Source organism: Natator depressus, chromosome 10, assembly GCF_965152275.1.
Source record: "Natator depressus isolate rNatDep1 chromosome 10, rNatDep2.hap1, whole genome shotgun sequence".
NCBI classification, from domain to species: Eukaryota; Metazoa; Chordata; order Testudines; family Cheloniidae; genus Natator; species Natator depressus.
The window spans coordinates 63852072-63869835 of NC_134243.1; the positions used below are offsets into that span (position 1 = coordinate 63852072).

Genomic DNA, 17764 nt, shown 5'->3' on the forward strand with positions numbered 1-17764 from the left:
TGTAACTATTGTTGCCACTGGTACATACTACCACTCTATAATAGATCCACCAATATAAACACAGACTGTTAATGTTTAAATTGAATGAGGTTAAAACTAGAATTTATATTTCCCATGTTTCTAATAGTTGTGATACATCTTTGCTTTGCTATGGAAATACTTTAGGCAACAAAAATAGTAACAACATTCCTCAACAAAAAGTGAAAATATCTGAAAATATTCAGAGTAAGTGTCTAAGTGAAGGTTTTTGGACAGCATCCTAAGTAGGTCAGAAAAAGGTGTATAGTTACTTTAAAATGTGTAGTTCAACTTAGCTTTATACAATCTTAGAAAAACAGAGGGGATTAGAAAAAGCATAGGAAATGATATCATCTGTCAAGCAGGGTAGGAACTTAAAAACCACAAACTGATTTCAATTAGAGCAAACCAAGCCAAAAGCTAATTTACATTCCCACATGAGTACCAAAGCCATTTAAATACTTTGAACTACATCTGAGATAAAAAGGTTAACAGTAGCTTAACTGCTAAGTTTTATATTATTTGTTCAAGTTGAAAGCAAAATGATATTTCCCAATTTTGGGAAAAGGGATGGTTTTACATAGAATTCTGAAAAAAAATAGTTTCCATCATTTGTCTTACTTCTCAAAGGCACTCTTCCAAAGTAAAATATTCCTCTCTACTTTTTAATGCATGGGAGTTTGGTGGTACATACAGTCATCATTACTAAAATGGCCCATTCAAGTCAGTGAGCTGTCTCCCCTAGTGCTATACAGCAGAACCAGTGACATACAACAGGGAATCTAAACACTGACTTTGGATCCTCTTTTGACAATTTTTGGAAACACCAGTAAGAAACCATACTGAATATTCTAAAACATTAACCTTCCAAAGATGTATAGAAACACATGCATAGCCTGTCCAGAGTTCGGGTCTATGATTGAAATTTTGAAAACCAGCATACTAATAAAGAGCCAGACACTCCCCTTGGTTACACCAGCAATTTCTTCATGTTCAGCTGTGTTATTCTAGCTGGGAGCGAAGAATCTGGCCCCAAAATTGCAGAATCAAAAAAAAAAAAAATACAGGAATTACATGGGACTGGTGAGCTAGTACACATGGCTTTGCCATGTCTTAGATTGCACAGGAGATGGTTAAAAAACCCAAAATGGTTGTTCTTTCAGGCCCAATTCTGAAAATCAATCCATCTACACTCAGAGCTGCCATGGACTTCAAACAGGAGTAGCTGCAGGAAAAGGGCCTTACAAATCTGCAGATTGCGCTGACAATTAACACTCAAAACAATGCGTACGTAATCTTAAAGTTGCTACACAAATGGAAAAAATGGGCAGCACATTCAAAAGTAACAAATCCCGAAGTTCTAACTAAATTTTCAGTGAATACGAGTAAGAATTTCAGGATTTGGCGTCACACTGAGTTTCCATAGCATATCATCATACCAATACAGCTCATAACACATTCAAAAGATGATTAAGCAGTAACAAGATAACACGCATTGTCCAGTCAATGATTCCAAGCAGGGAAACATAAAGGTCTTCAGTTTTGATGTTAAGAGTAAAAGCAGCAGTAGGATCAATATCTCTGGAAAGGGGGCACTTTGTAGGATCAAGCACAGGGATTTCAGTAAAAATATTAGTGGTTATTTTTATAGAATTCTGTGACAAGAAAGAACATTTCCATTCTAGCCCAGGTATTGTATAGAAGAGTTCCAAACAGCAGCTGTAAATATGAAATGAGACCTTCATGGCAACCCAAATGCAAAAGACATGTACATCCTAAGCATGCTTTTTTTGCGGCGTGACTGACTCAGAAGACTAGAGTTAGGCGGTGGACACTAAACCCACTGATCATGAAAGAAGGTGCACTCTACCTCGCTGCATGCATGGTAGGAAAGTTGTGATGGTCCCAAAAGCCTTGGAAACATTAAAAATTTAAGATGATATAGCTTCTTCCTGATGGCAGCAAAAAGAAGAAAGGCATGAGCTTTGGGAGGTTCTGTTTGGTTTGAACAAGGACCTGGAGTCAGAGTCCTGACCCAAAGTTCACTGAAGTCAATAGAATTCTTTCTGTTTGCCTTGCATTTTTAAACTACATTTTAGTCAGGGCTTTTGTGGGATGGTTGCGATAATGTCTATGGACTGACCCATGACCTCAGACAATCTCAAATACCTACAGATCTGCTGACTGACTGGAAACATTTTTGAATCGGAGAATTCTCCAAGCCCAAAATGACTCAAAAGGAGGAAGTTCTTCCATTTACAGAAAGGTGACAATTAAATCCCATTGGGTGATGTCACTGACCTCAGAATCCCCCATTCCAATTCACCAAGGGATCCTGAGGAGATGTTCCAAGAGGGAGGAACCAGGCAGGTCAACATCTTAAAATACCAAAGAAAAACCTTTGCTTGTTGGCTTGCTTGACTGCAATGGCTGCTGCCATTAGCTGCTGGCCTCGAGACATGAATGCCACTATGACTGACCAAGAAGCCAGTGTTTCCTACGTCCTCCTAGCTAGCCACCAAGGGGCAGGAGTCCAGCAGCATGAAACACTGGAGATTTGACATTTACAAGGAAGGAACCTCTAGTAAGTCAGCAAGTCTGTTGAGATTAAAACATCTAAGCCAAGAAAACCACCAGCTAATCTTTTCAACCATGTACCAGCTTCCTAAAGCTGAATTAAACCAAAAAAGAATTGGGACAACCCCAACCATCCTGCATAAATAGCAACCTTTTTGGTTTGCTTTTCTTTTCCAGTCTTCTTAGTAGAGTAATTATTTGGGCAGGCTGCCTTAACAGGCACCAGAGCATTAACTTCAGCTTGGGAGCTCCCTGTATCAGCTGTGTGACTAGGACTTGAATGTATCCACTGAGATTGAGAATGCTTGCTATTTAGGGGACTGATAATAATTTGGGAAGGCAGCAGTCTTGTTTATGTAGAGCTCAGAGAGAACTGTTGGTTTATTTGATATGATTTAATCAACATGATAATTAGATTAATTTGATATTAACCTACTTCCTTTAAATTTTATTTGTTTGTACTTATTTTATGTTTGTGCATAGTTTAGTTCAGTTAATAAAATTTATACATGTGGAAACCTGTGTGGTTCACACATTTCTTCCACAGACATCAAACCTGACCTGAAGAGTCCTGAGGTAAATAAGAGTAGCAACTCCAAGACCCACCAAATGGCGATCCACAGGACTGCTCTATAGTCCTCCCATAAGTGGGGCCCAAACACTGTTAGCTTTTGAAAGAAAGTTGACTTCTGTAAATACAATTTCTTTCAATAAGCAACTTAGGTTCCAGAACTTTTGAGGGCTCGGGGTGCAGGATTCCAACTGATCAACATCAAGGCTGATCAATTCCCTATATTGTAGACCCTATCCCACCCCCACAGGATGTATTATGGATGGAACATCAGTCTTAACTTTGAATTTTCACTCCTCCTTAGGTCTGTCACAACCTTATATATTGTTGAATCAAACTCATGTTGTGAACAAATAATTTTTTTTTGCCCATGTTAATAATGGCACTTTAAGGGCTAGCTTGTGCATTCATTACTTAGGTTGGTGAGTACTGACTCATACAAGATGTCTCACTGAAGTCAACAAGACCACTCATATGAGTGAGTACTCACCAGTGGTAAGGTTTGCACTATCCAACCCTACACTCTGAGAAGTCAATGTTTAAAATACAACATGCTTGACACTGCATGTTTCCTTTTGTATGTCTCTCAGGTGGGACAGTGAAAACCAGTGAAGTTTGTTTCACTGTTCTTTATACGGTTAAGTTTCAGCTTCTTAATCTGCAGTATTTGGGTTTCAAAAATTGCAGGGCACAGACTATTGGTTTAAAAACAATTGTTTTAAATCAGAATTTATATTTATTAGCATCATTTGAAGAACATTTCCATTTGTCTTTGGTTTTATGAAAGCTTGTTTTGACAAAATTTTAATCTGGAGCCAGATTTCAGTTGACAATATCCCTTTAATGTTAAACAGGTTTTTTAATGTCACATTTCCTTTGTTTCTTAATGGCAGCTCCAAGCTATTGTGGTCTATTGTCTATTCATGGAATCTGTCTATGATGCCAACTGTGCTAACCATTCACACAAAGTCTACTTTCTTGTGCAGTTGAAGTGCTTGGTGATAAAAATTACTACATAAAAGCTCATCTAGGCAGTAGCCTGTATTCTAATTAACATAACTCAGTCACTTTTTATTTTAAACACTGGTTTGCTTTACTGATTAAAAACAGTGTGACCTCCAAAAGTGTGCCTAAAACTACTGTCCCATTTAAACAAGTTCTGAGTGATTTTTTTTAACAGAAACTGCATGTAAAGTGTTAGTGTTTTATAATGTATATAGGAAATCCACAATGTTAAAACAGCCAAAATCTAAGTAACAGTATAAGGGAAAAATTGTCAGCACTGATTAAAAACGGTGATTAGTATAATACCCTAAGATATAACAGGAAATCACTTGACAACAGAACAGTATTGGTCCTAACTGTTACTTTACTCAAAACTGCAGCAGAATCTCCAGCCTCCTTTAGCCATGCATGGAACTCCCATGAAAGCCATTGGGAGTTTGTGCAGAAATAAATGGCAGGATACAGCAGAAAAAAAAAAATACTGGGTCAAATCCAAGTTTTTACTCATAATTTTTTAATTCATGACTCAGAAGAACCTTCCACTGAAGTCAATGTTGCCCAAGTAAGGGCGGAGCAAGTGCTAAGGGCCAGATCGTGCCTGGCTCTTACACAGATGTAGGAACATAAAACAGACTCAAAGACGACTTCCTTGGTGCATCTCAAAGGTAGGCAATGCACATAGTTAGGGCAGTACCATGCACCCTATGCAGGGAGGCAGTAGCAAGCACATTCCCCCTGAGCAATGGGCACCTCAAAAGAAAAATTCTTCCTCCTTGAGGTAGAATTCCTCCCAGAGCTCTTCTGGGACTGTGTGGCACCAGACCATCCCTCAGGGCTCTACCTGCTAGGAATGACAGAATCCAAAATAAGGACTTGGGAGCTTGATCCATTACGAACAAAATTTGCTATTATAACACGTCCCTCACTCACATTCCACATTTTCTTTTACTGCTACTATGTGAAAAAAAATATGTTAAAACCACAGACAGAAATGCTCAGCTAATATTAAAGCTCTTACACCTCTAAAAACAAAAGGAAAGAAGAGGTGCCAACCTGAAAACCCCCACTGAGGATCCTGAAGAGATATCCACAAAGTGGAGACTCAATGTATTGTAACACAAACAGGCAAGATAATATTGCAGACCTCAGTCAGACACAGCTCCTCTTGACTTCGGGTTTAGACACTCGTGACAACCATGTAACTTTTACCTGAATATGGTCTTCAGGATCAGCCCCAGAAGGTGGACACCGAGCCTGACTGCTGATTGCATTTAAATGGAAATGGCCAAATTCTGTTTTCTGTTACACCTGGTTAATCCCTCTGAAATCAGTAGGATTACCCAGCTAAATAAGAACAGAATCTGGCCCACCAATGCCCCATATGACTTCACTGGGGTTATATAAGTGAATAGAATTTGGCCCATTGTCTGCAATGACGTGTCTATCATGATGCATTTTGTGCTGTTGATGTGTGCAAGTCTAGTGTCTAGTAGAGAAGATAGGTTTCAGAGGGGTAGCCGTGTTAGTCTGTATCAGCAAAAACGAGGAGTCCTTGTGGCACCTTAGAGACTAACAAATCTATTTGGGGATAAGCTTTCATGGGCTATAACCCACTTCATCATTTTTAGTAGAGAAGAGGAATTTTCCAGAAAGTAAAAAATGCTGGAATTAGTGTGACTACTGGCAAGCTAATATGGTTTCTAATACAACTAATTTGGTTTTAATTTGGCAAAAAGGAGTATCTTCCATAGCTAGCTTCTGAGTCATTGTTCAGTTTTCATCACAGGGGACTAGGCCTTCTTGGCTGTGGTAAGCAATTCTAGTGATTCAGAGGTTAGTTGTCTGAAACATTATTGACTGCTGATAGCTTGATCGACTGCAAACAGGAATAGAAGGTACAGCAAAATACTTACTTGACTTTGAACCACAGGAAGGTGCTATCTGGCCATTTGGACATGTGCACATGTTTGGTCTTGAACAAAATCCATCCCCACAGGAATGTCTGCAAATTGCTATAAATAAAATAAAAGACGCTTTAAAATATGTTTTTAAAAAAAGCCATAAAAACACAAGAGGCACCTGATTCACAACACAAATAGAGTAGAATTACTAAAATATCTACAGAGACAAGGTGGGTGAGGTAATGTCTTTAATTGGACCAACCTGGACACCCATAGCTCGCAGAGAAGCATGCAGGTCACACCTCTAACTCCAGAAGCCTGCCTATGGCACAAGAACCCCGCCCTGGCTTCTGCCCGCTTTGGTTACTATTTGCAGGGTGACCCCAAAACACTCCCAGTCCCAATTTTCCCCAAAACCATCTGCCCTGAAGTGTCCAGCCCTCTCCTTATGCAATAGATGATATTCTCTCACTCACCTTTTCTCTCTAATATCCTAGGACCAACACAGTTACAATAATACTGCAAACAAAATCTCGGCACACAGAAGGCAGATTCTGTGGTGGGAATAGAGAGCAAAGTGGGCCGGTCCCATTATTTGTAGCGGACAGCCAGACTCTTGCTCCCTGAGAACAAGGCACGGTTAGGCATTAGAACCGCCTGTAGTACTAGGTGCCCAAAAGGGGACACGCCTTAGGAGCCATGTGACCATGGTGTTGCCTACTGCATCACTAGTGAAGGATGGGGCTGATGGGAGTGCAGGCCTGCACCTTTCATACAGCACCAGAGATGTACACAGCAATGTAGTTGTCACCTCAGATATTACTCTCCCGGTCTCTGTCATCCACAGTCAAAACACCTCTGACACCTGTTGCTGGTAATATACACATACAGAAACCTATAGTTGTAGATATATTTTATACCCCCTACGTATATTTCAGGACTAAAGTATAAAGAGGTCCAGCACTTACACATAGCATAAATTCCTTTGGCATGGGGTGTTGCCTCCCTCCTAGATTATGAAAAAGCATTTGTGTTTAAATGGGGAAACAAAGGAACAGATTCCATAGCTCCTAACTCCTGAAGAGCCTGAACATCGCTTGGTTTAGGGGATTTACCACAAACTCAAGAGGAACATATCTGTGGGACTCCCTTGTCCAAATATTTCCAATACATCAACTATATACATGCTGTACTGTAGCTCAGAGGGGGTTTTATATTATCTTGCATACGTTAAAATAGTAAATAAATGCAGTATGGCAGGTACTGAACTGATACCAGCAATAAATTCAGTTCTGCACAGTCAAGACAAACACGCACACAATGCAATGAGGAAAGATAAATCTTGGCCATAATGTTCAACGACAGTAACTTACGGACTATGCACTGATTTCCACCAGGTAGCGTTTTCCATCCAGGGCAACAGTAGGCATTGTAACGTGATCCACACACATTGGGTCTAGAAGAAAAATTGGTTCTTGTTTTTCTCCAAAATACATTTTTATAACCAAGATTTGAAAATGTCAAAAATAAAATCAGTGCAGTACACATTATGGGAATCGGCTCTCAGGATAAATGTAGCTAGTGGTCTATGCCTATTTAACAGGAAGTATTTATACTAGTTATTGGCTTTAGGGATGCCTACCCTCTTGTGATGCCAAAGATTACATTGCAAAAATGTGAAATTAATAAATATAATTAAAACTACTCAAAGCAAAAGAAAAAAATGTAACAGATCTGGTAACTCAGATGCTACTGAGTATTTATGTGGACACTGTTAATTTAACTTAGGAAACAGAACAACATATAGAGGGTTCAACCCTGCATTCCTCATGCCAGCAGAACTCCCACTGAAATAAGGAGTGAGGGATCAAGCCTACGATCACTGAGTAAAGAGAAAGTCTAGCACGCTCAGAATGACTCCTGACTCCTTGCAGCCTCATGTACTTTTCTATGTCCTTTTCCAGCTCTAACATGCTATACTACTCCTATTTTGACCAGAATAACAGGAATGCAAACTATTACATTAGACAAAATTAGAAAGCCAATGCATGTAAATATGTATATAGTAAAAATGTGTCGTTAGCAAAAAAAAATTAAAATGTGTGTGCTCTAGTGAGCTGAAGTGCCTGTGAACTAAATACTAAAGCACCTGGTATACTCAGAACCTATTATTGCTACTCACTTCTTAGACATAGGAACCAGTGGGGTCAATCCTTCAAACTCATACTTCCAAGCAGTAATACCTTTAAAGTGAGTGGTAGATAAATTTTGCAGTAGAAGTTTGCAGGATTGGGCCCTGCAGTGTCATATTTCTAAGTCAGTGAAAATACACAAGTTGAAACCACCATTCTGTGCCTCTCTCGGATCAAATCTTCGTTTTACTCCCATGTGTAGTCCCACTCAATGGAACGCCTCCTGTAAGGAAGACTAACATGATATAGCTCCAAATGCAAGAAAATAGATCTTCCTTTTCTTTTATGTACCATAACCTTACTAGGGGACAGACCCTACAACCCTTACTCAGGCAACACAGCTGGAGTAAAGTATGCCAAAATCTAGACCTTGGTAAATATGGGTTCCTTCGTATACACTCTAACATACAGACAGATTAAATGCTTGTTTTTATTTTTTGGACATCGTTTGACCTTGTTTAGATTTTTTTTACTATGAAATATAGATACAGAAAGTTCTTCAGCCATAGTATTACCATGTCTAAGTAAACACCTGCCCTGCATGGTGAGACAACTCAAGCACAGATTTCCAAATTTCTTTGATATTTATAAACATTTATTTGTGTGTATGTCCCAGTAATATTACTGCCTTATATTTACCTAGTGATATGCATTATTAATAGAATTTTATGTATTATTATTTCACCAACTTCAATGGCATCACTCTGGTGATTAAGGACCTGACCCAAAGCCCAATGCAATCTATGGCAAGACTCTCATCAACTTCAGTACGTTTGGGGTCAATGGCTCCATGCTCAGCAAGGTAAGTATGGGCTGTATAATTGGGCCCCGTTTCTCAGAACATCTCACTGCTCTTTTTTCTAACTGCTTTTACAGGTTTTAAAACTCCCCATTCATATATTTTCAACATACTAAATTGTAATGGTTTCAGCTACATTCTCCAGGACTACAACCATGTCACTTCCTAGGAGTTCCCCTCTCATCAATACAAAACTGCTCCAGTATCTCATGTCAAATCAAGACTGGGAACCAGGCAATGAGATTTCCTTTCACCTTCTCCTGTCTGAAGAAATAATGGAACTTATTAATACAGACTGGGTGGCATTGTTGGTACCTGTTACAGCTGGAAACATAAATTGACAGTATCCAGTTTTGGTTGGTGATAACCTCTAAGCATAAGGCCACAAGACAACAGTTACACACTGGGCCAAATTTTGATCTCAGTTACACCAATTAGAGCAGTGTAAATCCAGAGTAAGTAGATGGTCTTGTGGTTAAGACACAGGTTAAGAGTCAGGAATAAAGCTAGACAGAAACTGGAACTCCTGTTTCATGGGAAATTGTGAAATGTAAAAATTAATAATGAAAAATAAATCCAAAATGGGACCTGGGGAGCTAACTGCCCTGGAGCCAATGACATGAGAAGCCTTGGGAACCCCAACAGAAGCAGCTGGGACCTGGCTTTTTGAAGCCTGCGTGGCAAGCAGGATCCCGTTGGAAACCTCCTGGTTTCCACTGGAATTTCATCAAACTTGGCATGTTCCTGCAGAATGTTTCAATTTCAACAAGTTTGCATTTTTTGACAGAGAAAAACGTAGTTTCTGACCAGCTCTAGTGAGGAGATCAGTGTTCAATTCTCAGCTCTGCCACAGATGGCCTGCGTAACATTACCCTGTGTGCATCAGTCTGCCTATTTATAAAATGGGAATAAGGATTCCTGAGTTGTGAGCCTAAAATTCATTAACATTATGAGACACTCAGATACTACAGTAATAAATACCATAGAATAAATACAATAACTGAATGAGATTAGAATCTAGTCTACTTTATCTTCTGTAATGTTGTGATAGTAATACATAGGTTGGACTAAATTAATCAATGATTTAAGTGGACACAACTCCATTGATTACAATCACTTACGTTCCCGGCCAATTTTGGTCACTGCATCTAAATATATAGATCAAGGCCTATAAAGTTATGTAAGTCTTGCTTTTCACCTGCTTATACTGAAGAAGCCATGTCAATAGTCTAGATATGCCAGTCATATTCTTCCCTTTCCTACCGTTCCCTCAGTACAATCAAATTTAAAGAGGGCAACTCAATTACACATCTTACTTCATAAGCAGTAACTTGGGATAATGAAACAAAATTATAACAGATGACTGTAACATTTATTTTGAAGGTAAAGAAAAAATGTAAGAGGGACAAAAGCTCATATTTAAGTAATACTTTTTGATTAAAGTATACATCTATAAAAACAGATAAGATATATAGTACAATAAACTGTTTGTTGTCCACAGCAAGTTATGAAATGGAGCAAATTCACCAGGTTTCTTTTTTAAATACACTATGTTTTAAGATTACTTATTATTGTCAACCAGTTAATTTTTTTGTTATAGCACAGTCACAAGGTCATATAGTCAGACGCTATACAGAAACATTAGCTTTTAACAAATACACATTCAAAGCACAATTTTTTCTTTTGAAATTATTGGTTACAGACACTAATGATGCATTATGAGGCACAACGCTAAGGAATATAACAATTTCTCTGACTGGCGTTACATGGAGAATGCATTTTTATGAAAAGGTAACTTATAGAAGGTCTTTACTTTTGATTGAGATAGGTGTCTTTTTAAGAACAAAGAAGTTGCCATATTCTTCTTCCAACACTGGGCAACACCCAGTGTTCAAGGGAAAAGAAATCCTTGTAATGCAGCTAGGAAATGTAATGCTGTCTATAGGGGAACACACACACACCAGACCCCAATGGGAAACCATGCTTATACACTGAAGCAGGCCATTCAGTTATATTATTATAGCCTTATTTTGTATAGCTACAAGTGGTTCAAATAATAATAAAATTACCCAATTTCTCCCTCTCCTCAACCCAGTGTTCATCTTGGTGACCTACTCCGGAAGTGACTTTCCCAACTCACAGATTGTACACTTCATAAAGAAATACATCCTAAACTTACCGCCGTTAATTTTCACAGAGCGTCCTCTTGTTCTTGTATCATGGAACAGTGTAAAAAGGAGGCACTGAGAAATTCTACACTTACAAACCTAATAACTGACTACCTCTGTTAAGTCGCTCGCTCCATCTCTCCTCTACTTTGGAAACTAAACAATCCAAGTCTTTATTATACCTCATCATAACTATCTATCCAGATATTTATAATGCACCCATCAGACAACTTTCTAGCTTACCAGAGATAGACACTGTTGTGTAGATGAGGGTGTACCGCTGTAAATTTACAAAACTACATCATCCTATTTTCTGTGGGGGGGGCATTTGGGGAGGGGGAGAAGTTCCAAGTGAATTTAGTGCTGGGAAAGGTGCTAGGACAGTCCTGGACCCTGCAGTCCTCTTTCCAAAGAAGGGGTCTGCAGAAAGTGGGCTGTGATCTTCCGGTAGCTTATGAAGCCTTCTCAAGTAGCTCCCTGTCAGCTCTTCCCTCTCTCCCCATCCAGCAGCACCAGTGGAATTAGCAGATCTCTCTCTCTCTCTGCATCACCTCCTGCTGCCTCTATGGCAAAGGAAGGTACAATAGAAGGCAAAAAGACTCTTTTTACTCCTGCTCCTATTGCAGCTGATAGTGGGGAAGGGAGGGAACAGCACACACATACACAGCCCCCCATGGGTTGAAAATGAAGATCTCCAGTGGCTGACCCCCTCTCTCCCCAGGCCTGAGGTGGGAAGAAGTTCTCCTTGCCTCTGCCTCACTCCCCAGGCCTACGATCACATCCACTGCGGATGGGAGGGGAGGTATATCGATGGCAGCCCCCGCAGCCTGCAAGAGATTGAAGGAAGAGCTACAGCAGCTCCTCTCGCCTCACAGAGGGCACTGTGAAGTGGACAGAGTAGTGAAGGTCTCCTCTGCTGCTCATCCAGCTACCCTCGCTCACCACAGTCAACAGATGAAATGGAGGAGCAGCCAGGACACAGAGAGGGAAACGCCGGAGAGGTGAGCTGGAGAAGCACTCAGATATGAGCACAGCTGTGGGCTTCGGCTGATATTCTGGCCTGCTTCCATATTCAGCGAGCATGCATTGCTTCTTTTACATAAATGCTCATTACCATCAAATCCTTCAATTCCTCGCTCTTCCCTATCAAACCTATCGTTTGCCTCCTTAAGTTTCCCACCCAATCCCCCAGCCCAGTTTCCTCTGCTCAAATTTCCCCCTTCTCCCTAGTCTGGGTCCTCCATATATCCCCCCCTCATGCTCTGGTTCCCCGCATCCCTCCTCACTACATCCCCCATTTTTCCTCTGCCTCGAGCATGGTCACCAACACACCCACAGCCATAGAAGCATGGCTAGAGTGACCCCCTACATCACTCTGCACTGCATTACCCTATACCAATATGAGTACAGCAGGTTGGTACTATGCTGTAGATATGATCTCTGTAGCCAGTCCTCATCTAGAGAGGACTGCGCAGAATGCCTCTCCCACAAGTCTGCAATGTCTGTATTTGGGAGAATGAAGCCGCTGCTCAGGAACGCAGCACAGAGAACAGAAAATCAAGATTCTCCCAGACAAATTGGGAAACTGAACAAGTCTGGATGACGGAGGGGGGAAGGGGGGGGGGAAAGTCAGCCAGACAACCCACTAAAGCACAAATGACTTAGCTGTACTCTGGAAAAGAAGCAGAAAATGCACCATTTTCATGAATTTATACACACAAAAGGGAGCTACTCTACTGCTTATATTGTACCTCATCCCCTTTTTGTCTAGCTCTTACCTTTCAGACTGTAAATTTTTCAAGGCAGAGACTGCATCTTCCTGTGTCTCTATTGCACCTAGCACAGTTTGAGTACTACCCTTTTAAATAAATATAATTAATCAGAGTGGGAATATAAGAGTTTATGTACAAAAGAAAAAAAAGCCAGCATGGGCAGCTCATACATCACCCCAAAGCTGCTATTGGCAAAGAGGGTGATTTGGACGGTCAACTTCACCACACCTCATGAGAAACATGAAGACTATCCCAAAATCTTCAAATTCAGGGCTATATTCTGCTATTCTTACTTCCACCTTCCCCCTCAAGTAGTCCCATCAAAGTCAATGCAACCACCCACCCAGCATAAGTAAGGATGGCAGAATCTGGCCCAAAGAGAGCACATGCATTTTGAAAACTTAGACTACCATATTTTCAAAGCCTTAAAAACAGTGTGTGGGGGGGGAGAGACACGGAAGAGTTTTTCAGAGTTACTTATATACTCGCATTTTTCAGAGTTACTTATATACTCGCAAACCACAAAGAAGGCTTTCCCTGATCGCATGGTGGTGAAAAAAGCCATGACTGAAGCCCACAGCTTTGTTCAAAGACTTCCAAAATAAACAAATTCTGTCTTCAATTAATAACATGCGGGTGAAAATGCAGTAGCAAGATGAGTTGAATTATTGTCAAAGGATGTTAGTCATCTCCTGGAAAACTGATAAATGTGTATGAATGTTTTTCTCTTTCAGTTTCCATTAACTGATACATGAGACTGACAGGCCTGGTGATACTTTTGCGTCTGATGCTTGAAGACAGTAGCTCAAAGAAGGCCGTTTCGATAACTATACCATTAAAGGATGCAGGATGTATGTATGTGGTTAGCAAGAAAGGGAACACGCCCCATCTAACACTGGACTTGAGGCTTCATTGCTCACCATCCTCAGCAGGCACTCTGTGAAGCAACAGACTCAATATGTCATGGGAGTAGTGGTAAATATTGTTAATTGCATAGAAGTCAGATGCCTTCAGCATCACCAATGCTGTCAGTTTTGTGTACATATTAGGTACATTTCTATGAAAGATGCCTAGAGCGTTGGATAGATACTTTTTTCTTTCAATAAAAAATCTCACCCTAGAATTTTGGACAGTAACCTCCTACCGCACATCATTAACACCACCTAAGCTCATTACATTGGACTAATATAAAACTTAAGAGATCTAAAATGCAACAAAGTAGCTCAGCGAAAAGACTGGAGAGGCCTGAACTAGAACATGGTAGGCAGCAGAGCAAGCCACAGTGCCCTATCCACATATCTCAGCTGTGTTCAGACCTCTGTGGGGGGGACTTGATCCTTCAAGAGCTCTGCTTCCCACTGACGTTACTTGGATATGAACGTTTGTCAACTAAAACTGGATTTAGACCACCAAATCTTCACTGAGTTAACCAGAATGGCTCCCAGGTCTCATTTCTCAGAGGATCAATGAATTTCAAACCCCATCAGTAAATATGAGAAATGGATTATTTTTGCCAATATGCCCTTAAACTATGAAAATTTACCTGGCATTTTAGTTGTGTAGAATCAAAAAGGTCAGTAGGCCACAGGCACTTAGAGTCAGAAATGGCTTGATGGCAACTCAGTCATCTCTACCCTGGACACTGAACTCTTCACTGTTTAAACTGGTTTTAAAATAACTTTTTTCTCACAGAAGAGGACAAAAACACTCCTGTTGTCTGGGGAAAATATATGGGTGGATGGAGAGATGTTTTGGAGGGAAAAGGAAATCATGGTCCACATTAAAATCCATCTGCCATCTCTTGCTGCTTAATCTTCCTGTTTCTGAAAGCCTTCTGGAATTTGTCATAATTGTTCTAAGCAGGCAAATGCTGACAGTTATTCTTGCTTTTTGCAACATATTTAGTACTGTGGACTGGCTGCAAAGATATGCACTCCTAACTTGTGAAAGATGGAATTAAAGGATTTTTAATAAGAGACTTAGGTACATACGAAAAGCAACCTCAGATCTCTGTGATGGTATCTGTGAGCCCAATCCTGCTCCCACCTCTGAGAAATTGCCAGGACAGAGACACAGCAGAACTAGTCTGGAAAGAGAGGGTACAGGATTTGGGCCAACACATGGAGTCCTCCCATACTGCGTACAACCAAATCTGGTTCTGTGGTGACTCCTTCTATAGCTGGATTGGGGTCGGATGGAGGTAAAGCAGTGGCAAAAAGACAAGAGGCAGGGGCAGAGCTGATAGACACACTGCTGTGTAGACACACAGCTATTGACCTCTGTGGAGGGGTGCAACAGCAGAGCATTTCTACTGCGAAGTGAAGGTTCCTTCGCCCATCATCCCCACAGAACTACCTTGCATCAAAGCCTCAGACTTGGTGCACGTGCAAGGACCTGGGCACAGATATACAGTGCTGCTTCTTCACAATTTTAACACAGATCTAGAAGAGAAGCAGCAAATCAATGACCCTCTAGCCAGTGCCCCTCCAATCATGATTATGCATGCACAACATATATGATGTACATGCATAATCGTGATACATTAGGCATTCATGAATCCTCCTTGTTCTTTTGTTTCATTAATACTACCCTAGTATCAGCTTATTCTGATAGCCATGATTGTTCAGTGACCTATCATCAATGAAGTTCTGTATTATACTATCTGCTAGTTCTGCTACATCTCTACACCGTGCAGCACTGTCCCATTGTTTTGTCTTCCTTTCATCAACCAGTTCCTCCTTTGCCACTTCAGCTTCACCCTGAAATATCTCCTGGGAGCGGCTGCCTGCTTTTTTTCAGAATGGAACTTGCTTACAGAGAATCTGTTTGAGAATTCGTAAGAGACAGGAAGATTCCATGAACCAGTGTAGCAGAGTCACTCCAATATCAAGCACCATCACCCAAGCACTATGACTGCCAAATAGTGTGACAGGAGCTGGGGAAAGGGAAGAGTTTCCCTTAATGAGGCAGCAGCAGGAGTGGGGAGAATTCGATTCCAGGGAAAGGTTGGTGGCATGTACACTGCTGCCCTTCCCATGGGTTTTGACAGGGGAAGGCAGATCTGAAATGTAGCCAGACTAGTGTAGGAGCCCCATGGTGAAATCTTCCTGGGGTGGTGCTGAATGGTCACATCCCCCAGTTGCCCTGGCCATGACCCTTCACAGAAAACACAGCTCATTACTGGGGAAGACACTGCCCATCTGTGCATGAGAGTTGCTGGCACTGCTGGGAGATGTACCACAGACAGACAATCTGCCAGGAGCCCTGCCATACACTAGTCAAAGCTGGCGTTTCCCAGGGATGAATCAAGCGTGGGTTTGGAATAAATTAGACAGAGGCTAGACAGAGTGGGCAGAGTAAGGCTGAGAGAGTAGCAGAGACAGTTTGCTTGCCAGATAAAGACTGAACTGAGATGGAGAAAAAGCAGTTAGTTAAACTGGACAAGGGGAAGGATGTTGTAATGATCAGATACAGTACAGGGTGAAATCTCTAACCTCTCTGCTCCCCATTCTCCCCTACCACAAAAAGAATGCACCTGTACTCTTATTTTTAAGGAAAAGTTTGTTGATGTTAAGAATGGTTTTTCTTAATTCCTTAGCTCCAACAGTTGGCATATGCTTCATGTAAAAAGGCAGTTTCCTGGTGCCAAAGATAAAAATCAAACTAATACAACAGGCCAGATTTTTAAAGGGGCCTCCATCCAGTCTCCTCCTTCTCTGAGCAAAGTTGGTGCCTGCAAACACTGCACCCAAAAGTAATTGCAGAAACAAACTGACCACTTAAACATGGTACTTAATTATGAATGGAAATGAGGTCTTAGGCTAAGTGTTCACATTCACACATGCAGTTAAAGTGCCTGGCCTTTACAAATTTGGTTCAATGTGTTAAAGTTTATCCAATATGCCAGTAAATGCCACTGAAGAATTCTAAGTGTATGCAGGGTTGGCCTTATTACCCTGTTTAAAGCCATCTATAATCATATCATTACCTCTTACTGTAAAATGGCTTTGCGGACACCTGTGCGTGCCTATCTGCGTGCAGAGCTCCCCAGCTTCCTGCAGTGGGGCCCATTTAACAGCTGATGGGTAGCTCCATTGACTGTTGACTTGGACCTGAAGTTTTAGTCCAGTTTACTCCCTCAACTCCAACAAAACTGTGAAGCAATGAACTAGAGCTTTAAAAATCATGTATTTCCATGACAGCTGATTTTCACACATCCCACTGATAATTAAACTAGTTTTGCCAATTATTATCCTCAAGCAAAATGAGACTTTTTATCATTGTGCTTTGTCTAACTAAGATCTTGGTCCACCTAAGATGCTGGGGGCGGGAGGGGAGAGGGAGAGTGTGTTGAAAACTTATAACAGCAGTGTAGAAGAGAAATCCATGAAAGCATTCAGGTCTCAGTACAAACAACCAGAGTGCTCAGCCACAGTGCTTATTATCCCATAAAGAAGATATTAAGCATCTGCCCCATGTCACCAAAATCTTGTGCCATGTTTCATGCACATGTATGTGTGACACAGACAGTCATAAGAGATCCTGTTTGATTTTCTTCCCCTGTAGTGTGAGAGTGTGGTATGTCTGTGTCGTGCAGTGAGTTTCACACGATAATTACTCCTCACTCTCACAGGACGGTACTACTGTCCCAGAATCTTGGCTCAGTTCAGCTGAGGAAAGAACAGACTTAGTAGCTCCAGGGGTGTCCTTGGCTCTGCAGTCCTGAGGCCAATGCGCATGTCAGGAGCTCAAATGACCTGC

At 41.0% G+C, this 17764-nt stretch overlaps 1 protein-coding gene across 1 annotated transcript in view; it reads right to left on the reverse strand.

The window, feature by feature from the left end:
- Positions 1-17764, reverse strand: part of FBN1 (fibrillin 1) — a 217129-nt gene that overhangs the window by 188483 nt on the left and 10882 nt on the right. The window contains exons 3-4 of the mRNA XM_074966374.1: positions 7446-7528; positions 6085-6183 (exon numbers count right to left, since the gene is read on the reverse strand). Of these exons, the coding sequence (XP_074822475.1) occupies positions 6085-6183; positions 7446-7528 (182 nt within the window). The remainder of the gene's footprint in view (positions 1-6084; positions 6184-7445; positions 7529-17764) is intronic.